At 47.2% G+C, this 22,316-nt stretch overlaps 1 protein-coding gene and 1 pseudogene across 9 annotated transcripts in view; both read right to left on the minus strand.

Annotated features, from left to right (window-relative positions):
* Positions 1-220: 220 nt before the first annotated feature.
* Positions 221-1,939, minus strand: LOC130844498 (60S ribosomal protein L23a-like; annotated as a pseudogene).
* A 3,558-nt stretch (positions 1,940-5,497) lies between these two features.
* Positions 5,498-22,316, minus strand: part of CHD2 (chromodomain helicase DNA binding protein 2) — a 116,274-nt gene continuing 99,455 nt past the window's right edge. For 5 of the 9 annotated variants that reach the window (XM_057719806.1, XM_057719805.1, XM_057719804.1 and 2 more), the window contains 3 exons: positions 20,006-20,219; positions 14,989-15,355; positions 5,499-9,002 (listed from right to left, as the gene is read on the minus strand). In XM_057719806.1, coding sequence (XP_057575789.1) covers positions 8,669-9,002; positions 14,989-15,355; positions 20,006-20,219 — 915 coding nt within the window. In that variant the 3' untranslated portion in view covers positions 5,499-8,668. Of the gene's footprint in view, positions 9,003-14,988; positions 15,356-20,005; positions 20,220-22,316 lie in introns of all 9 variants that reach the window. The other 4 variants (XM_057719810.1, XM_057719809.1, XM_057719807.1 and 1 more) reach the window with 2 other exon arrangements.

Genomic DNA, 22,316 nt, shown 5'->3' on the forward strand with positions numbered 1-22,316 from the left:
GAGCCAGTCACACCCTGCCCTGAGCCTCTCTATCCAGTCCTGGGAAAGAATGAGGACTGGGTCACAGGGCCATCGGGAGAATAAGATAATACCGGTCCAAGGCACTTGGGTGACAGTCAGAGAAGCCGTTGGACGAGGCAGAGACGAGCTCGGCCTTTTTTTTTTTTTTTAAATAGTGAAAACTTTTATATATGGTTAGAATTAGCCAGCTGGACTCAGTTTAGATGATCCCAATTTTGTTGGCAACAACCAAAGCATTGTGGTCAGGAGCCAGGCGAACATATGCCTTCTTCTCTCCATCAGGCCCGATCAGGGTGTTGGCCTTGGCCACGTCGATGTCACAGAGCTTCTTCACAGCCTGTTTAATTTGGTGCTTGTTGGTCTTGACAGCCACAGTGGACACCAGTGTGTCGTTGTGTTCTATCTTCTTCACGGCTGACTCGGCCGTGAGGGGGACCTTGATGTGGCGTGGTGGTCAAGCCTGTTTCTCCTAGCGGCCCTCTTCCTAGGATATCTGGGCTGCCTCCTGAGCCGCAGTGTTTTGGGCTGTCGGAAGGTAGGTGATGTCCGGATCTTTTTTTCTTTTTTGTGTGGCTGTGGATGCCTTTCAACACTGTTTCCTGGCCTTCAAAGCCTTTGCTTTGGCTTTGGCTTTGGCTTTGGGAGAGGCAGGGGCTTCCTTCTTTACCTTTGGCGCAAGCTTTGTGAGAAGGCAAGCTCAGCCTTTAGAGGCAGCAGGAACTGAGTTGGAATCTGAGTTCTACCGCTTAGCTGTGTGATCTTGGGTAAGTTACTTCAAGTCTCTGGGCCTCAGGAGCCCCAAATGAAAAATGGGGATAAATCCGACCTCATGGCAATTTTGTGAGGACTCAGTGAGAAAACACAATAAAGCAAAGGACTGCCCTCAGCACCGTACATCTGCAGGCCCCAAGTTCAGGAAACACTGAACTAGGGCCTAGTCAGGTGGGAAATAGCTAATCCAATTCCCATCGGCACCCACTGTCAGAGCAGGACTCAGGAAGTGAAGGGGACTGTGAGGCCCTGTGCAGCGGACAGAGTGACACGGGACTGGGTTCAGAGGAGGAGGCAGAGAGGCCCCGGGTGGAGGGTTGGGGACCAGAGGAGCCCAGAGCAATGTGGGAAGAAGTGGCCCCCAAAGAAGGCAGGGAGGCCTGCAGGGCCTTCCTCTCCAGCGGGGCAGGGAGAGGGCTGGACCTCAGGACAGGCCACCAGGCCCAGGCTAGGCTGGGCCATGCAGCGGACCAGCAGCCCTGAGGAGTCACCACGGCAGTGATGGTTCACCCTGCACGGTGTTTAGCACGGCCAGGCACTGCTCCCCCATCAAGTGGGTGACACTGCTCCCCACCCCACCCCCAGAGGTTAACACCGGGCCCAGGTCACAGCCGTCGGTGTGCAGCCTGATCCGGAGTTAGATGGTCTCTCCGGCACCCATGCTCTTGGCCAGGCCGCTCTGCGGGCCGTGGGCCTCCGGGCCCTGCTGTGTGAGCGCACTCCGCTCTCCCCTCTGCTGCTGCCACCCCAGACCTCGCTGCCTCTTCACCCTCCTGCCTGCTACAGCGAGCCCCGGGCTGGGGCCTGGGTGCCTCCCTCTCTGGCTGAGGCCGCCGGGGGACCACGGACTCGTTCGCTTGCCCCAGCGTAGCCACCGCAGGTACTAAGATGCTGAAATAATACCACAACGGTTAGTACATTGCCTCTACTTAATATTTGCCCCAGGCTTCTAAGGTCTCTTCCAGTCGGTTCCCTGGGACATTCTTAAAATACAGCAAATGAAGGGTTAATGCCCAGCAGGCCAGGAAGCCTTGGGGACGTTGTTCCACCCCCCAGAACTGGGTTCCAACTGCTTTAAATGTCCCCCTGGTCCAGGAGGCGTGCCCACTGGGGTCTGAACTCTGGTCTGAGCCCCCAGCTCACGCATCCTCCAGGGAAGGGAGCACCTTGGCCCCCCTCTCCCCGGGTCCCCGCTCCGGGAACCTCACAAGAGAGGGCTCCACGCCCGGCACCCACAGGGCGCATGCAGAATCAGGACTCAGAGCTGGAGGTGAAGGAGAACTGGTCCCTGCTGGGAGCCCCCCTTTTCCAGGCAGGAGCGGTGGTCATGCCAACCTGGGAGCAGCAGAGTGTGCCTGGGGCTCTGAGGGCCTCTGTGGACACAGGGAAGGGACAGATGGCAACGGGACAGGGACAGCAGGGTCAGAGAAGGCCGCTCAGAGGAAACCAAGCTTGAACTGCATCTTGAGGGTGAACGGGATTCAGCAGGCACCCGGAGATGATGGAGGCAGGGAAAAGGGGGACAGAGGCCAGGAAGCAGACCCTCAGACACCTGAGGCTGCAGGAGCAGTTTGGGCAGCAGCATCCAGGGCCTCAAGGAGACAGAGACGATGAGTGGGGCCAGCAGGGCAGGTTGTCAGGGCCTTGGACCCCAACCACAGAGCTTAGCACTAAGGTGAGGGTCACGGGGAGCAGCAGAGTGAGGCCTGGGGCTCGTGGCTCAGGGTGGCCCCTCCGGCTGCCGCACGCAGGTGGGCAGGAGGAGAGGCAGGATCTGGTAGGAGCCTGTGCCTCCCGGAAGGATGGCTGGAGGTGGCGGTGACGCAGGGCTGCCCATCAACCCTGGGGGCAGCGGTCCACCTGGCTGGCCGAGGACTCTCGTGAGGCTGGGTGGTGGCGCGGTCCGCGCTGCCCCTGGGGCCTCCTTCTGGCAGAGGCAGGTGAGGCCGGCCTCTCCCTGCAGCCTGTACCTCTCTCCACACTTCCGGCGGGGACAAGGTGCTGCCAGGCCTCTGGCTCAGCTGTGGGGTCACAGCCAAGGGGAACACCCCCCTCGCAGCTGGAGGCTGAGGAGTGACAGCTGAGCCCTCGGGGGTTGGGTTCAGGTGGTGGCCGAGGCAGGCTGCTTGTAGTGGAAATCTGCTGCCCCCTGCAGGACGGTTCCAGAACCACACTTGCTCAAGAGTCCTCCATCAGAGAACCGGAGCTGATCCCAAAACACAATGCAGACCCCAGCTGGGTGGCAAGAGTTGTCTCCTAGGCACAGTTCTCCAGTGCTTCAGGATATCCCAATATCCTCCTCTGATAATATCAACAGATGCTGAGTCCATCAGGGACCTCACTCAGGCCACCAGAGCTTGGCAAGGGGCTCTCATACGGAGTTTGTGTTTGAGGCTTGGAGAGGTAGCAAACTCGCCCAAGAATGCCAGCTGGCTCAAAGCCAGGTCTGCCTGCCTCCTGGACCCATGCCTCCCATTGGTTCTCACGCCTTCCTGGGCCCCTGTCCCTGTACTCATCTCCTGGCTCTTTTCTGCCTGGCACTTACCTGACCTTGTGTCCTCTTATTGTTTGCCTAGGGCCTTCCTCCCCAATCCCCCCAACGAGGAAATCAGCTCAAAGAGTGCAGGGTCCCATCCCTCCTGTGTGTGTCCACAGCACCTAGAACAGGGCACAGCCCACAGGGAGAACCTCTCTCTCATGTCTGTCTAGTCCCAGCTGTGTCTCCCCCACCAGATTGTGAAGAAGCTAGTTTCTTGTCTCTGTGTTTAGATGATTCCAGTCCCTGCTGGCCCTTCCTCCTGTGTTTAATCTCCACCCAGAGCAGGCTTTGCAGAAGCCCCTTCCTAGGTTCCCAGGACGGGTGACTCTAATTGTCTGGCTGGTGCCGGGTTAGGGGTGCTACATACGTCCTAGGTACCCTGACCTCCCCTCCTCAACCCACGCCCTCCCAGTGGAGAACTGATGGATGCTCTCTCCTTCCAGGTGGTCCCCAGGGTTTACAAACCCTGTGTGCCCTACTGCACACAGGGAGGGACCAAAGGAGACAAGGCACCCACTTCTCTGCCAGCCTCCTAGACCATCCCTGCCCCTCAAGGCCACCCCAGTGCATGGGGTCAGTGGGGACCATGCTTTAGTGATGACAACTCCCTCTTGGGTCACAAAGCAATTAAGAAAAAGATAGTGCACGTGAACCCTCTGTGGGGCAGCTCTGGCCCCAAGAAGTGGCTATCATTCTGCTCATCTTTAAGGTCAGAAGTCTGTAGGTCAGAGCCTTGCCTGTGTTCCATACAAAGCCCTGTCCCATGGCACAGAACTGACCAGGAATCCCCGGGACTCAGCCCAGGGTAGGACCCCACCAAGAGCAGCAGGGGTGGCCCCACCAGGGCGCCGGTTTCTACAGGATAAGGAGTATTTATTCAGATGAGCTGTGTCTCTTCCCCACTTCACAAAGCAGAACAGTTGTTTTCCAACCTCAAAACGTGATGGAAGGGCTGCCTCCAAGGCAAACCTGGTCCTGCTCCTTTAAGAGCCACAGGTTGGAACCTGGGGAGCCGCAGGTCTGGCAAACTACGGGGCCTTGTGTTTCAGTTAAGTGACCTTTCTGTTGGCGCTAATTGAGGAGGACTTGCCTTGATGCCAGATGTGAGAGGCCCTGCCAGGGAGCAGGGAGGGGCCTGGGCCTGCTCCTTCCAGTAAAAGGCAGGCGTTTTTGGCAGCGGTCACTTTAGAAGCCTGGTTGCTATTGTAAATCATAAGCTGATTACTGCACTTGTTCTTAAAATTTCCCAAAGTTGTTCCAGCCGAGCTGTGAGTTGCAACACGGCTGTGAGTTAAGTTTACAGGCAGGAAGAACCCTCAGCGCTTCTTTGAGACTTCGACCCCCACTACGTGCACTAAAATCCCAGCATCGCCAGAAGAGCAAGGCCCCCTGCAGCCACGTGTCCTGGGCTGGCAGTCACAGCACTTAACCCCTCAGGGCACCGGGTTATTTGACATCAAGAATGAAGACCTTCGCAAAGACTGAAGTTTTGTTTCAAAGTCACTCAAGTATTAGCAAAACCCCTTGGGTCTGGCAAACGCCTCCACCTCCTATCCAGACGGCTCTCCACCCGCGGCTGTGCCACCCTTCCTCTGTCTGGGCCTCGCAGGAGCTGGGCCGGCCCCTGTGCCAAATTGCTCGAGTTAACATTTGTGTCAGTGTTTCCATCATAAAGTGCTCGTTTCCCCGTTCAAGAATATACAACCCAACTGTAAAATTACTCTCAAGGCTGCAGACTGGCAGGCCCCGTGTTTTGATTTCCTCTGGACAGAGGGGGGACCCCTGCTGATGGGCACAGGTCTCCCGGGATCCTCCCGGCCCAGCACGACCAACATGGGAAACTGAGGGCAGCCCTGCTCAACCACTGGCGACAGCTCCTTGTCAAGTGCAGGGACTCGGGCTCAGACGACAGCTGCCGGGCCGGGGACTGTTAGCCTCAGCCACTCAGAGAGAATCTAGAACCTGTGGTGTAAGGTCCTGGACCCAACAACGCAACTGGGCCTGGGTAGGGGGGAAAGACGTAACATTGAATGACTCCATTTCACAAGCTGTCGATCTTAATGACCCAGCAACCAAAGGAAGGAGACGAGGAGGCACAACGGTCATGGGTCACGCCAATGCAATGCAACGTGTTCGCCCAATTCTAAAAATCCTTAGTAACACTTTTTAATATACAAGAATCAAAAGTACAGCAGTTTTACAATGTAGGAAAATTTAATACATACTATATAAACAACATTATTTACATCAGAAATCACTAGGACAGTGGCATTTTTTCACAAATATAAATTAATTACTGTTTAGTCAACAGGTTTTAAAAGTCCACAATTTTACAATAAAGAAAAACCATCTGTGCCCAACCGAGTGGGACACAGACGGACTAAAGCAGCCTGGACCCTTGGCCTGGCTCTCCTAGCCCGACATGGCAGCCCTCAGACGAGCCGGAGGAGCGCGGGTGCTGGGCCCCGGGCCACCGCTCCTGCTGACGAGTGGGTTTTGGTCTGTAGGATTTCAGCGTCACTGTGTGACCTCATAACTGAATCGCGTTTGCACCGCGCACCCTGATGTGGCTCTCGGACATCAGGCTAAGAGTGTCTGCAGCACGACGTGAGAAGTGTTCTGGGTTCCCGTTGAAGGGCATTAAGGAATGACTGAAAGGAGGGGGAGCCCAGGGCCAGTGACAGACGGCAGGGAGGAGCCTGGGGTTACCGTGTCCTCTGCCAGGACTGGGGCATACACGTAAATCCGGGTTTCTCTGCAGGTTCTGGGTGATGCCAACTCCCCTCTTCGTCAGCCCCTGCTCTACCTAATAACTAAATCTTTCAAAGCCAGGCTCCTGAAATACCATCCTCACAGATCCCGGGGCAGCTTCTCCCATCCACAAGTGAGAGAACTCCTACCTGTGCAAATTTCTGGTTTGATATAAGCAAACAGTATTCATACTGATTTTAGGACAATGAGGAAATGCCTCCTTTCTCCCAACCCACTCTTCAAACATACTCTGACATACTAAAATAGATGCTTTTATGGGGATACTGTTCTTTTCATAATCAATTTAACACTGATCTGGCTGATACTGCCTTTTGCTACATCATATGGCACCAGAAGTCCTGAATGTGAACAAAAGGAAGTCTATTATTCCTCATGATGAGACATCTTTGGGAATAACTCACGTCTCCTATCAGCAACTTCAGAGAGAAAAAAAACCTCAATGAGTACTGAAATGCAGGCCCTCCAATTCCTCCTCCTGGCCTCCTCTAACTGAAAGGACGCGCTGCCCACACCCACGTCCCGTTGATGGCTCAAGGACCTGCAAGCCAGCCTGCCCTTCCTCTTCGTCCTGGGCAGGACAAACACAGGTAGTGTCAGTACTGGCGGCAAGAAGCCCAACCTGTGGCCACAGCAGAGGCACGACCTCCTCTTCCCCCACCGAGCAGTCTCACACGTCCTCAGTGAGGTGACTGTGGCCGGGGGCTCCTCTGTGGTCCCCTGGGCTGTGCTCCGGGCACGCTTTGTACAAGCTCAGAATGAACGACCCTAAGTACCAGGAGGAGAAACCAATCAGGAGGTGGTGGGCCCACTGAGCTCCCCACACAGGCTGTGCGGACCCAGCCTCTCACGTGGACCTCAGCACAGGCGAGCCCCGGGGTGCTCTGGGTGGCAGAGCGTGACAGCGCCCAGAGCCGCCTCTGCCTCACTGGGCGCTGCCCAGGATACCAGCACGCAAGTGGCAAGGATCTCATGAAGCCCCCTCAGGCTAGCGAGGCGAGTTTAACCCTGTGTATGCCCAACGGAAGGGTTTCCACCGGCTCTGAGCCTGGACATGTATAGGCACACTGTATGTTCAAGTCAGTTATTCTGTCTCCATCTGGAAAGGCCTCTGGATGCTCTAACAATACTGGCAAGTTATATTCAAAGTGAACAGGACGGAAGGCCCCAGAACCAGCAGGATGAAAGGAGCCTGCTTAGCTAACGCAACCAACTCGCCTCCCGTCCTAACTCAAGTCAACTCTAGTCTGACACTTGCTATCCACAGCTCAGTCACCCTGTCCTCGGATGCTTCTTGCCTTTGGGGGGGAAAAATGAACTTAGGTTTAGACTTAACTTGATCTCATTCTAAAAGATTCTGAGTTCAATTCTAATGAACTCCAACTAGCACTGGAAACGCATTCACCACAGGTAACTTCTCCGTGTCTGTCCACCCACCAGCTGAATGGCAGGAGATATGTGATTCTATGATATCTACTTCTTCAAGCTGTGCAAATGGAACTAAGATGCAGCTGCAGAGGGTGACCAACCGCCACACTGACGCCTCCCCCACTTGCCACACTACCAACCCCCCACGCTGGGAAACCCCTCCCCCCCCCAGCACCCCGCCCTGGTGCTCCCCGCAACCAGCCCCCGTCAGCAGGTCTGCTCCCACGGCCCTCTCCTCTCCAGGCCCGGGACTGTCACTGCGCTTCACAGGAATCGGAATCCACCAGGGATTCCAGCGCCCTGGCCACACCCTCCCCCTCCCCGATCCTGCATTCAGCCCACTCCCAACCAAACAAGACCCATGTCCACTTCAGTGCTGCCCAGCTCACGGTCCTCAAAAGTCAGCTGCAGAGGCCCTACTTTCCCTGGCACAGGGGGTAAAGGAGGCCCACTCAGGAGACCAAACCTTTGAAATATACAGTGTGGGAAAATTAGTGTTGGTGTGGAAGTGGCTGTTGTGGAAGTCGTTTCCCCTTCTGTCCACCCACCCCCCGCCCTCCCCCCCGCACCACAGGTGTCATTTCTCCCAAGAACACGTTGGAGGGAGGTACCTGCTCCCCTTCAAGTCCTAAGATGCGAGAGCCCACCCGCCTGCCCCACGCCCCGCCCCCCATCAGCAGCATCTGTCACATCATAGTGAACCAAACCCCGTGCTGCTCAGCAGGTCCCGGCAGCCTTCATGCACACGTGCCTCCCCCGACCACGCGCCAAAGTCCAGGGCGCGCCGACCCTGGAGATAAAACATTCATGACTCTAAGATCCCGCCTTCCTTCACTGGCAAACAGCCCGTGAAGCTGGTAGACAAAATGTCACCTCTTCCTCCTAGCACCCATCCAAGAGGGAGGCCAGGACCAGGCTGGAATGGGATGGGGTGCCCAAGTGTGGGAGTGGTGACCCAAATCAAAGCTGGACCGAGCGGAAGGCCCCCCACTCCCTGAAGTGCTCCTTCAGCGGCGCGCTGACAGCAGCAGCGTGTCCAGAAACGCCATCACTGGTCTAGATAACTGGCTCCCGTGGACCAGACCAAAAACATCCAGGTGCTTAATGACTCTTGCACTCCCCTTCTTTCCAAGCTGTCCTTTATGTTTTCCTAACATTCCAGTTATAATCTGGGTTGTTTTTCTGTTCTAGCGATCTCTCCAAAGGAGACCGGTGATCCAGGGGTGACTTGGAATCGTGAGGAGACTTCTGAGAAGGGGGCGAGCGAGGATCTGAGACTGCGGGGTGCAGCGGGGGAAGGGGCTGTTTATACTCCCCCAATTTGTCTGTGTGGAAAGAGCGGTGATGGTCCGAGGGTCCCTGGCCGTGGTAGCCCATAGGGGGGCGGTGATCAGACATTCGTCGGAAATCCTGCTGGTGGTAATTTTGAGGCCTGAACTCATCAGATCGCCTCCGCTTGGAGTCGTGATGGTGCCTGAAACAGAGATGCAAGGATGAACTGAAGACCAAAGCCGGATTCCCACCTCTCCTCGGTCATCCACTGGCTCTTCCTCTGCACTCACACTGAAGGACACTTGCAAGGACTCAGAGCCAAATACTTACATTACTAGAAATCGAAAAAAACAAAACTATAGTAGTAACAAAAGGGCTATTTCATAGTTATTGGCAAAACACAGCCTATGAAATGACATAAGCCTCATCAAGTCTTCAGTGAAACAAGTACACACTTGACTCACTGATGGCTTTGTAAACTCATACTCCCTTCAGGAAAACTGGCAAGACCTATAAACATTCTCATGCTCCTCGACCCAGCCCAGGACAAAAAGAACCACAGAAATTATTTTGTAAGTTATTAGCAGCAGCAAAAACCATAATCAACCTAAATATTCAACAATAAGTACAGGATTAATTAAATTATTTTAAAATGGACTCAATGTGAAGAATATTAAAATTCTGAGTCAGGACCATGGCAAACTGCTTGTTATACTATTAACAGAGAATCTGTATAAGTCAACAACAAAGAGACAAACAATCCAGTTCAAAAATGGGCAAAGGACCTGAACAGACATTTCTCCAAAGGAGATACACAAATGGCTACCAAGCATATGAAAACATGCTCAACATCTTTAATGAGCATTAATCACCAGGGAAATCAAATCGAAACTACTATAAGATACCACATCAGACTCATGTGGATGGCTACATTCAAAACACTGAAAATAAATGTTAGTGAAAATGTGGCAAAACTGCAATTCTCATACATAGCTGGTAGGAATGTAAAACAGCTCAGCTGCAGTGGAAAACAGTTTGATGGTTCCTTAAAAGTTAAACACAGAACTACTATATGACTAACAATTCCAATCCTAGGTATATACCCCCGAAGCACTGGAAACACATATTCAAACAAACACTTATATATACCATGTTCACAGTAGCACTACTCACAATAACCAAAAGGTGGAAAAACTCAAATGCCTATCAATGGATGACTGCATAAACAAAATGTAGCATGCACATACACTGGAATATTATTCACCCACGAAAAGAAATGAAGTACTGATATACACGCTACAATGTGGATGAACCTCTAAAACATTATGCTAAACGTGGAAAATGCCAGTCACAAAAGGCCACATGTTGTATGATTCCATTTATGCAATCTAATCAGACTAAGGAAGTCCACAGAAATGGAATGCAGAAGACTGGTGGTTGCCAGGAGCTAGGGAGAGAGAAGAAGGGAGAGTGACTACTTAGTGGTGACAGAGTTTCCTTCAGGTGATGAAAGTGCTTTGGAGCTTGACAGAGGTGGTGGTTGCACAACACAGTGAATGCACTAAATGTCTCTGAATTGTTCACTTTAAAATAACTGATTTATGTTATTTATGTTATGAATTTCACCTGAATAAAAAAGAGAGGGAGGGAGAGGGAGAGAGGAAGGGAGGGAAGGAGGGAAAGAAAGAGAGACTGTCAGGTTCCAGCCAAGATGGAGTAACAGGGACTACATTTACTCTCCTACTGAAAAAAATCACAAAGGGACAAAATATATGGAACAATGGTTTTCAAGACACCAGATGTCAGGCATCAAAAAACAGTGATCCCTATGGGATGAGAAACTAACGAGATGAGCCTTATACGCCACCCGGCTCAGGAGAAGCCCAGACTTCCTGGGTTGGGGCGGGGGCGTCAAGACAGCTGGAGTTCAGAGTGTAGAGTGCAAGAGAAGAAAGTTCTGCAAAGAGAAAGAAGTTAAAGGTCAGCAAAGGTGCCCCCTCAAGTGTCCAGCTGGATACCACTTAGGGTGTACATGTGAGGAAACTACCCAAAGGCCAGGGGAAAAAACCCTGAGAAGGCTGAGAGCTGCCAGTGCCGTGTGCTCTCACAGAGCTGGAACGGTGCCTGTTCCCTTCTCACCAGCCAGACTGGAAAGTCTCAAGGTCCAAAAGGCACTGGTAGAGCACCACAGGGGTCCTTGCCTGGGTGGTGGTAAATCATGAGCCCCTGCCTGAGCGCTGCTCCAGTTCTGCCTAACAAATCCTTACAGCAAGATCTGAAAGAATCAAACTGTTTCCAAGGAATCTGTGTTTCATAACAAAGCTCCAGAACATTTACAGGAATACAAAAAATGGCCAGCACTTAACTAGGTATCTAATCAACTATTACCAAGCATGGAGAAATAAAAGCAAAAATAAACAAATGGGACCTAATCAAACTTATAAGCTTTTGCATAGCAAAGGAAACTAAATAAAATGAAAAGACAAGCTATGGAATGGGAGAAAATATTAGCAAACAATGCAACCCACAAGGATTTAATTTCCACAGTATACAAACAGCTCATACAACTCAATAATAAAAAAAAAAAAGCCTAATCAAAAAATGGGCAGAGGACCTAAATAAGACATTTCTCCAAAGAAGACATACAGATGGCCAATAGGCACATGAAAAGATGCTCAACATCGCTAATTATTACAGAAATGCAAATCAAAACTATAATCAGGTATCACTTTACAGTGGTCAGAGTAGCCATGATTAAAAAGTCTACAAATAACAAATGTTGGAGAGGGTGGGGAAAGAAGTGAAACCTCCTCCTCCTAGACTGTTGGTGGGAATGTAAATTGGTGCAGCCACTATGGAAAACAGTGTGGAGGTTCCTTAAAAAACTAAAAATAGAGCTACCATATGATCCAGTAATCCCACTCCTGGGCAGATATCTGGACAAAACCCTATTTCGAAAAGATACATGCACCCCAATGTTCAAAGCAGCACTATTTACAATAGCCAAGGCATGGAAACAACCTAAATGTTCATCGACAGATGAATGAATCAAGAATCTGTGATATATTAAGATACACACACACAATGAAATATTATTCTCAAATAAATGAAATAATGTCATTTGCTGCAATACGGATGGACCTAGAGATCATACTAAGTGAAGGTAAGTCAGAAAGAGAAAGACAAATATCATATGACATCATTTATATGTGGAATTTAAAAAAAAATGATACAAAGGAACTCATTTACAAAACAGAAAGAGACTCACAGACATAGAAAACAAATTTATGTTTACCAAAGGAGAAAGGGGGTGGGGGGGAATAAATTAGGAGTTTGGGGTTAGTAGATACATACTACTACATACAAAATAGATAAACAATAGGTCCTACTGGATAGCAGAAGGAACTATAGTCAATATCTTACAATAAACTATAATGGAAAAGAATATGAAAAAGAATAGAATGAGGAAAATAAGACCCATTATGAGGCAATAAATCAATTAGTTGAAACTGACCCATCCCACTACTGGGCATATACAGAGGAAACCATAATTCAAAAAGACACATGCACCCCAATGTTCATTGCAGCGCTATTTACAATAGCCAGGACATGGAAACAACCTAAATGTCCATCAACAGATGAATGGATAAAGAAGATGTGGTACATATATACAATGGAATATTACTCAGCCATAAAAAGGAATGAAACTGGGACCTTTGTAGAGACTTGGATGGACCTAGAGACTGTCATACAGAGTGAAGTGAGTCAGAAAGAGAAAAACAAGTATCTTATATTAACACATATATGCGGAATCTAGAAAAATGGTACACAGATCAACTGGTTTGCAAGGCAGAAAGAGACACAGATGTAGAGAACAAACATATGGAACCAAGTGGGGAAAGCGGGGGGTGGGGAGGTGATTGGGGTGGGATGAATTGGGAGATTGGGATTGCCATATATACATTACTAGTAAGAAAAAAAATATCAAACTGTACACTTAAAAAAAGAAACTGATCCAAATGATAGAATTAACAGGTAAGGATAGAAAAAATATGTTTAAACTGTATACCAGATTTCAAAAGGTCAAAGAGAGACATGAAAGGCCTAGAGTCTTTCATACAGAGTGAAGTGAGTCAGAAAGAGAAAAACAAATACCATATATTAACACATATATGCAGAATCTAGAAAAATGGTACAGATGAACCTAGTGGCAGGGCAGGAATAGCGACGTAGACGTAGAGAATGGACTTGTGGACATGGATGGGGGAGGCTGGGACAAACTGAGAGAGTATCATTGACATACATACACTGCCACATGTAAAATACACAGCTAGTGGGGAACTGCTGCACAACGCTGGGAGATCAGCTCAGTGCTCTGTGACGACCTAGACGGGTGGGAGGGAGGCTCAAGAGGGAGGGGAATGTATGTATACATATAGCTGAGTCACTTTGTTGTACACACAATTTGTCTTACAATGTAACACAACTTGTAAAGCAATTATAATCTGACAAACATGTAAAAAAAATTTTTAAAAAGGTCAAGAGACATAAAAGATTAAAAAAAAAAAGACCCAAAGGCAACTTCTAGAGATAAAACTACAATGTAAGAAATATAAAATATACTATCAATAAATGGGCCTCAAGGCAGATTAGACATTGAAAAAGAAAATATTAGTGAACTTGAAGACAAAGCAATAGAAACTATCCAAATGACACAAAGAGAAAACATAATTTTAAAAAATAAACCTGGCATCAGAGAGCTGTGAGACAGATTCAAGCAGGCTACTAGAGGTGTAACTGAAATCTTCAGAGGAGAGTGGGGAAACAGAAAAAAGTATTTGAAGAAATAATGGTAAAAAATTTTTCAAATTTGATGAAATGATAAATGTGCAGATCCGAGAGTTCCCACGCACAAAACACATAAGGGAAAATATACCATCACACACGATAATCAAATTGCTAAAAACCAGTGATGAAAAAAAAGACATACTATGTAAAGAGGAGTAAAGATAAAGATGACATATTTTTCATCAGAAACAATACAAGTAGAGAGTAAAGGAACATCTTTAAAGTACTGTAAGGAAGTATCAATCTATAAATTTATACCCAGAAAATATCTTTCATAAGTGAAGACAAAATAAACACTTTGTCAGACATACAAATGCTAAAAGAATTTACTGCTAGCAGACCCACACTAGAATAAACGTCCTTCAGGCAGAAGTAAAATGATACAAAATGGAAATACAGATCTACACAAAAGAATGCAGGGCAAATGCCCACTGAAGCCAGACAAGACAACACAGAGGGTGGGGGGTGAGGGGTACAGACCTCTCCTAACAGAGGCAGCTGCTACTCAGCCACAGCTGCTATGCTAAAGCAGCCTGGGGTCACCAGATCTTCCAAAAAGAAGACAGGACATAGAGATGTTTATATGAAATTTCCCTATGTCAACTTCAAGGTGCAGCCAAAGCATGTCTTTAGCTAAGGGAAACCAAAGCTGCTAGAAAGTTAAAATATAGCTAAGTCCTGAAATTAAGAAAAATAGATAAAACCTCTTTAGCCCTTCCTGTATTTGCTAAACTCTCACTACTACTCTCACAAAACCTAGGCCCATAATATAATATTATATAGTTGTAGAAAAGGGACAACTTCAAAAGGCTTTGAGCCCCTAAACTGTGGGCTCCTGGCACGCAAGGACCACAGGCTGGGACCCACCTAGTGTGGCCGAGAGCCTAGCACAGAGCTTAATCATTTTGGTTGCAGACTCTAGTATTTTATGGCTACCACTTCTCTAGATTTCCTCAGAGGAAGGCAGAAAACTCTCCCTGCACAAGTGTGATGATGGAACCCCAAATGGCTCCCTGCCCCAGGGAATAAAACCTAAAACCTGTAACTTGGCATTCAAGCCCTCCCACCCCCACCCCCACCTAACCTATTCATCTTCTGGGCATCCCTTCCTGGGTGCCTATCCCTGGCCTGGGCCTGTGATGCCTAGTCCATCTCTCTCTGCTTAGCCGACTCTTGAGGGCCCAAATCAAGAATTACCAGCCTCCCCTCCTCCTCAGCCCTCAGGAAAAACTCAAAAATCCTTTCTTCCAACCATCCACTCAGCACACAATGTCAGCTGCCTACATCATTTCTCCCCAACACTCTGAAGACGCCGTGATGGCAGAAACGTGAGGCCAGACCTGGGGCTGTGTCCGGCACATGGTAAGAACGGGCATCTGGTAGATAAGCGCAGTAAGTTTATGCTGCTTGTCTCTCCCCCGCAGAGGTCAGTGCCTGGTGTCTGAGGGCCCTCTGCATACCGGTCATAATAATCCCTGTGTCCCCGGTGGTCTCGGTCGCTGCTGTACTGGTCGTACGGTCTCTTCCTGGACAGGTTGTTGGGCCGGTAGCTCCCTGAACGGTGGGCGTCCATGTGTCTCCGGTCCCCATAATGGTGGTCCTTGTACCAGTGCTGCTCATACTGATGGTGCCGGTCACCACCCCAGGGCGGGTTGTTACTGCCACCACCATAGTTGAACTTTCTTTCCCTCTGCCAGTCGCCTCGATCTGCAGCGAAAGAAATAATGATCTCATGATTGCATGAAATGGCTAAAGTTTAAAGTTTCCACTAAAGTTTAAACTGAAAAGAGCTGACACATGTTACAAACAGACATTACACCTCCTCCTTCTTGGCCTTTTTGCTGCTGGTTATCATATAGTGATGGGTCCTAACATTCTCTCCCAAAATTTCTAAGGCAAAAGAAAACTCACCTTTCTCCTTCTGAAATCTTAAGAACTACTGCTTTTTGTTTTCTTTTTTTCTTCCTGCCTTCCTTCCTCCCTCCCTCCCTCCCTTCACTGCTTTTCATTTTCTACACCTGCTTACCTTCCAACCTGGGGCAGACCCTTAACATGAGATTCCACTAAAACAAACAACAACAAAGAAAACCCACACCGAACATTACTTTGGAAAAAGGCACTGCTGAGTTTCACAGCCTCAAGGTAATACCCTCAGTTTACATGCCTAAAATTTATTTACCGGCTGGTACCATCAGCTGTGCCTGGGCCCTGAAAATCTTTCCAGACTATACCTACTGATCCTACGCTTCTTCCTTAGCCCACACCAAAAGAACGGCACTCCTCCTGTAAAAAGTGATTCCTCTAACTCTGGATTCTGCAATTCTCAAGGAGACAGCCAAACTGAAATTTGTTTTAGCTTCTGTAAGCCTCCCTTTTTCCCTGAGGAGACAAATCACACTTATTTGAATCCAAAAAGGCAGTGAAAACACAGAAGTACAGGAAAGGAGGCTATACTGGGCTGAAATGCTGTCCCCAAAACTTATGTCTACTTGGAACAACCTCTGAATGTGACTTTACTTGAAAACAGGGTCTCTGAAGCTGTAGTGGTGGATCTCGGAGCTGCAATCATCTTGGGTTTACAATGGGCCCTAAATCCAATGACAGATATCCTGTTAAGAGAAAGGTGGAGGGAGATTTGGGACAAAAAGACACACTGAGGAAGGCCAGGGAGAGATGAAGACAGAGATTGGAGCAATGCGGCCACAACACCAAGGCTTGCTGGCAGGCAGCATAAGCCAGGGTAGAGGCGAGGAACAGATTCACCCTCAGATCCTCCAGAAGGAACCAACCCTGCTGACCCCTCGATTTCAGAGTTCTGCCTCCAAAACTGTGACAGAAGACACTTCTGTTCTTTTAAGCCACCCAGTTTGTAATACTCTGTTACAACAGTCTCAGCAAACTAATACAGAGGCTTAATCAGTAGAAACTATGTGGCCTCATGAGAAATCCATCTTCCAGCTACAATTTGTTAAGATCAAAGACATGCCACCAAATAAATCTCTACTCATTTTGCTGGCCTTCTAGCATTTTTTACAGAACCACAGAATAATACCATAAAGGAACCTGTGCGGCTTAGAAATTTATACCATCAAAATATACAGTCAATCAGGGGCTTACATTCATTGCTGACCCAAGGTGGAGCAGGCCAGGGAACCAAGAAGTAAAAAACTTTTGATTATTCAACCTAAGAATTAACAAACAACAAAAAGAGACCTTCACAACATGAAAGGATCATTTGAAGATGGTTTCAAACAAAATAGAAAGGTAAGTTTCAAACAGGGTGTCAAGGTCTGTGGTACAGTGGAGATGCTTAAAACTCAAGCCAAGTCTTTTATTTCCAGAGAAGGTAAACAGTGCTTTTCTTTCTTCCTGAACACTCCATGGGGTAGGTCACTGGTTAGGAAGTACTGACTATTAAGAAGAGGGGTGAGAAATCCAAAATGTAAATAAAAGACTACTGGTAGCTTAATAAGAAGAGTCCTTTCAAAGAAATCAGAATATAAAATCAGTGACATCACATAAATGACATAAAACCAGCCTAATCCCAGGAAAAAGATCAGTACAACTGATATAACTACATCTAAGAACACAGAAACATTTCCCAACCATCTTTTTGTACAGTTATTACCTTGCCCCGACCAGTAAAATGGTGATAAACTAACTGAATGAAGAGTTTTAAGATTCAAAGACATGGAACCTCTGCTTCCAAGTAATTTAGAGTAGCTGCCGCAGATTTACACTCTGCCATGAATAAGAAGAAAATGCCAGATAAACAGAAAATAATCTGCTTAAAGACATCAAAGAGTAGCCAAAGCAATGAAGACTAGAAGGAAAAAGATTCCCAAGAGCAAAAAACCTCAGAGGTAATAACAGTTGACTTCTGCAGCCACTCGGGAGATCTGTGATTCTGAGCCTGGGCAAGAAGCTGAATATCCAGGCTTTTCCCAGCAGAGAACCACTGCTGCAGAAAGAGAGTCATTGGCAGAGCCTTTGGTGGTCTTTCTAGGCTAGAGGGACACTGGAGACTCAAGGGACTTCAAACACACAACCAGTTTTCCCTTAGAACATCTGCTGAATCTGCAGGGAGCAAGAGGCTAAAAAGCTAAGCTAGAGACCTCCCGAAAAGCAGAACAGTTCAGGGCTGTCTCACGGTGCTGAGGAAACCAAGCTCTGAGTTTAAGAGCTGCCAGTGAGGAGGAGCAGAGAATACAGCAGGCCCTTGGCAGAGTACCCTGGAGAGCCAAGCCCCAGGAATGGGGGACCAAAGGTGGACCAAGGTAAGATGACTGCCTCCCACTCCATGTGCTCGGGGAGCAAAGAGTAAATCCTCTCTGGGGCAAAGTGATATTATCTGGAGCTTCTACAATGTTTAAAACACAGTGCCCACCATTTAATCAAAAATAACTAGGCATGCTAAAAGACAGGGCTGTATGAATGGAAAACCAAGGGGGGAAAAGCATACAATACAAAATGGCTCACAATAATTCAGATATTAGAGTTAGCAGGAATCTGTAAATACTTATAAATAATTAATGTGTTCCAAAAAAGAGAAAAGATGGAGAAAAAAATCAATTTTCCTAAAAGCTTGAGAACTTTCCTGGAAGATTAAAATGTACTTTAAAACAACAACAACAATAAATCAAATGGAAACCCGAACACTGAAGTTTAGAAAGAAATGTTTACTTCATCTTAATTATCATGGGACATTTGACTCTCTGTAAAATCTTATACTGTGCTTCTATATATGCTATATTCTTTTAAGGTTTTACTCTACATGCTTTTTTCTTATTACTTTTATCTTTAAAAGTAATTTATGCTCATTGTAACCAGTGAAGTAATAGACAATGGAGCAATTATTAATTTCCTCCAATCCTCCCACATTTTTACCAGCCTAAGGTAACTGCTATTGTGTGTGTTTTCACATCTTTCTCTATGCTTATACAAATATATTACTCAAATATATATGCTGGAAAACAGCTTGGTGGTTCCTCAAAAAGTTAAACAAAGAATTATCACATGACCAAGCAATGCCACACTCCTAGGTATGTGCCTAAAAGAACTGAGAAATAGATACTCAAATAATTGCACACAAATGTGCACAGCAGTATGATTTCACAATGGCCAAAAAGCAGAAACAATCCAAATGTCCATCAACTAACGAAAGGACAAACAAATTCTAGTCTAACCAAACAATGGAATACTAGTCAGCCACAGAAAGGAAGGAAGTGCTGATGCATGCTGCAACACGGATGGACCTTGAAAACCAGACGCCAAGTAGTCAGACACATATCGTATGAGCCAGCGTGATTCCATGAATACAAAGACTCCACCAGAAGTAAATCCACAGAGACAGAAGACAGATGGGTGGCAGCCAGGAGCTGGGGTGAGGGTAGAATGAAGAGTGCTTTTCTTTGGGGGGATCAAAGTGTTTTGGCACTTGATACAGGTGGTGCTTGCACAACATTGTGAATGTACTAAATGCCACTGAACTGTTCATTTAAAATGGTTACGTTCATTTATGTTATGTGATTTTCACCTCAATAAAGTTAAACACACATACAGACTCTCTTGTTGTTGCTGTAGCTTTCTTCACCTCCAATTTTTTTACCTATAAAGTAACTCATTTTTTTTAACAACTGCTAATAATATAGAGTACAAATGTCCTACTATTCATCTAACCATTTTTCTATTAGTGGGCAGCCCATTCATTTCCAGCTTTGTGCCACTATAAGACTGTAAAAGCACCCTCGTACATGTATGCGTTTGCATTTCTATAGGACGGACTCCCAGAAAAAGGGCCTATGTATTTAGATATTTCAGATTATTTTCTGGAAAGACTGTAGCAATTCACACTTTTAGCAGTTTGTGTGAATTTCACCCTTTAATTTTTGCTGATCTGAACGGGTAAAAAAAATTGGTTAGTTTACTGTTACTTTAATGTACATTTCTCTAGTAGCAATACTGTTCATCTTCTCACACTGGCCATTTGAATCTCCTCTTCCTAATGAATTCCCTATTCCTAACCTGCACCCATTTTTCTATTTGATTATCCCTCTGTTATCAATTCACAAGGGGTTTTTCAATATTAGCAGTTTTAACCATTTAACTGTCATATATAATGTAAATTGTTTCCCTGAGTCTTTCATTTGTCTTTTGTTTGTTTATGTTGGTTATGTTCTTCTTAGAGTCAAATTAACAGCCTTCTGGACCTCTATTTCATGCTTTATCCCACTGAGAAAAAAGAAGGACAACAAAGTGACGGAAGAGAACAACACACAAAGGTCCAGCTACTGTCTCCGGAAAAGAAAACGATTCTTCTTTCGGCACCTCTTTTTAAAACTTCACTTAATGACCCACCTGCGTTACTGAAGTGTCTCTTGTTGGGGTGACTGTAGTTGTCTCTTGGGTGTCCGTGCATCTGTGGGCCATGAGAGGCAGGCAAGTGAGGCTTCTGAGGGTGAAGGTTGTGCGGGGTATGGGACTGAGACATCAGGGAATCCCGGCTTGAACCTGAGGCCTCTGGTCGAAATGGTTTCTTACCACCAATCACATCATCTTTCTTCTTTTGCTCCTGTAGAGTAAAAGGAAACCAAAGACCCTCAGGATCCCAGGTGGAATCCCCACGAATAGTATAAAGATCATCACCTTTAAATATTTCCCTCTTGACTTCTGACAAGTCCCTCTTGACTTCCCTGCTGTTCACTACCTTCTTAGGAAAAAATGCTCATAAATTCCACTGAGCTCCCAGGGCATGAAGAGCCTCACAGAGCTCCGTCTGCTTCTCGACTTACTAGGCCACTACAAGGAGGTCAATCTCCAGTGACCTGCATCTGTCAGAACACGGGCCCGGGCCGCTGGATGTCACTGCATGGGGCCAGGAACAGGTGCCAGGCTGTCAGCACTCTTGGAAATTGCTCTCGGGCCATGTAAAGCCAGGATCACCAACTTCTTCAGGCAAACTCGAAAAAACAACCCCTGACTGGTCCAGTGGGAACTAGTTCCCATGCCAAAGTCATCAAGCTAAACATCTAAACGTTTAAATGTAACACCACATCTTTACCACACAAGTGAAATATCAACATAAAAACATCAGAAGATACAGTGAGGAAAAAATAAGAACTGTGAAGTGACCTAAAATCTCACCACCAAGGGAATTACTGTAAGTAGTTTGGTCCACGTCTTTCTGAGCCATTTTGTGTGTTTATATATACATGGTTGGCCCCCCTAATCCATGGCGGTACATCCCAAGACTCCCAGTGGACACCTGAAACCGCAGATAGTACTGAACCCTGTATGTACCATGTTTGCCCAGTACATCCATGCCTACGATAGTTTAATTTATGAATTAGGCACCGTAAGGGAATATCCAAGTCGCCAGCATCACTACTCTTGGGTTAAGGGGTTATTATTAAGTAAAATAAGGATTACCTGAACACAAGCACTGCACAACCACAACAGTCACAAGAGGGCTCCCAAGCGACTAAGGGGCGGGGGCGGGTAGCGTATACTGTGTGGATGCGCTGTACAAAGGGATGATTCGCGTCCCAGAAAGGACAGCATGGGATGGAGAGATTTCATCACACTACTCAGGCCAGCATGCAGCAAAACCACAGTAGGGGGAACTGCCATCTGTGAGCATGCATGTGCGTGTGTGTGTGGTTTTTTTAAACGAAAATATTGCTTGATTTTTTTTTCACTTACTGTCTTATGAACATCTGATGTGAATACTTATTTCCACAATATTATATTTCTGGTTGAATACTCTCTGATATGGGTATTATTGAACCATTTCCATATAAATATGTTTAAATCCTTAATTGTCTCCTTCAGCTAAATTCTTAGGAGAATTTTTTCTCTTAGTCTTTTGGAAACTCTTGCTGAATTGTCCTCCAGAAAGGCTGTGAATGTATACTATCACCCCAGCCAGTAGGACTACTCCTTTCATTATTCACCATATCCTAACTTCTGATACCTACACTCATGAAGTCCTTTACCCCTCACATCATTTGTCCAACTTCACTCATCTTAACTTCCACTCTTTCCTAAAGGGCCTTTCCCGACTATTTCATTCCTTCCTGGGGCTTTTCCTTACTATTCTTTCAAAGACTCTTTACAGTACATAACATTCACACTACCATTCAGCAGTATTACTGTTTTATTCCTTTATATTCCTGTCCTACCCTTCTTCCATGTAAAATTAAATTATAAACCACTTGAGGGTGTTACTCCACAGCTCAGCACAGCACTGGGCACAGGATACGCTCCTGCGATAGATATGTCTGAGGCCCTGCACCTGACACCATTCCAGGTGCTGAGGATATGCGAGGGGATGAGACATCTCAGCCTTCGCGGAGCTGACATGGTGGTGAAGGAGGTATGAAATGTTTCTAGACTAGCCCCCGTGGCTAATGGGTAGGGCCCACGTATCAAATCAGCAGATCTGCAAACAGACATGCCTGAGCAAGGAGCACCGCCCCTGCAGCATCAGCCAAGTCGCTTCATGCCCATCCCCCTGCACCAAAGAAGCGGAGAAAGCTCCTGGGCACCTTCTCATGTTTGCTCCTTTACGTAAGTGGCTGGGACCCTACGTACACAAGCTGGAAGGACACCAAGTACCCGTGGCCCAGAAAAGAACAGAAAAAGCATATGCTGCCTGTAACCGTTATCT

The sequence above is a fragment of the Hippopotamus amphibius genome, chromosome 2, assembly GCF_030028045.1.
Source record: "Hippopotamus amphibius kiboko isolate mHipAmp2 chromosome 2, mHipAmp2.hap2, whole genome shotgun sequence".
NCBI classification, from domain to species: Eukaryota; Metazoa; Chordata; class Mammalia; order Artiodactyla; family Hippopotamidae; genus Hippopotamus; species Hippopotamus amphibius.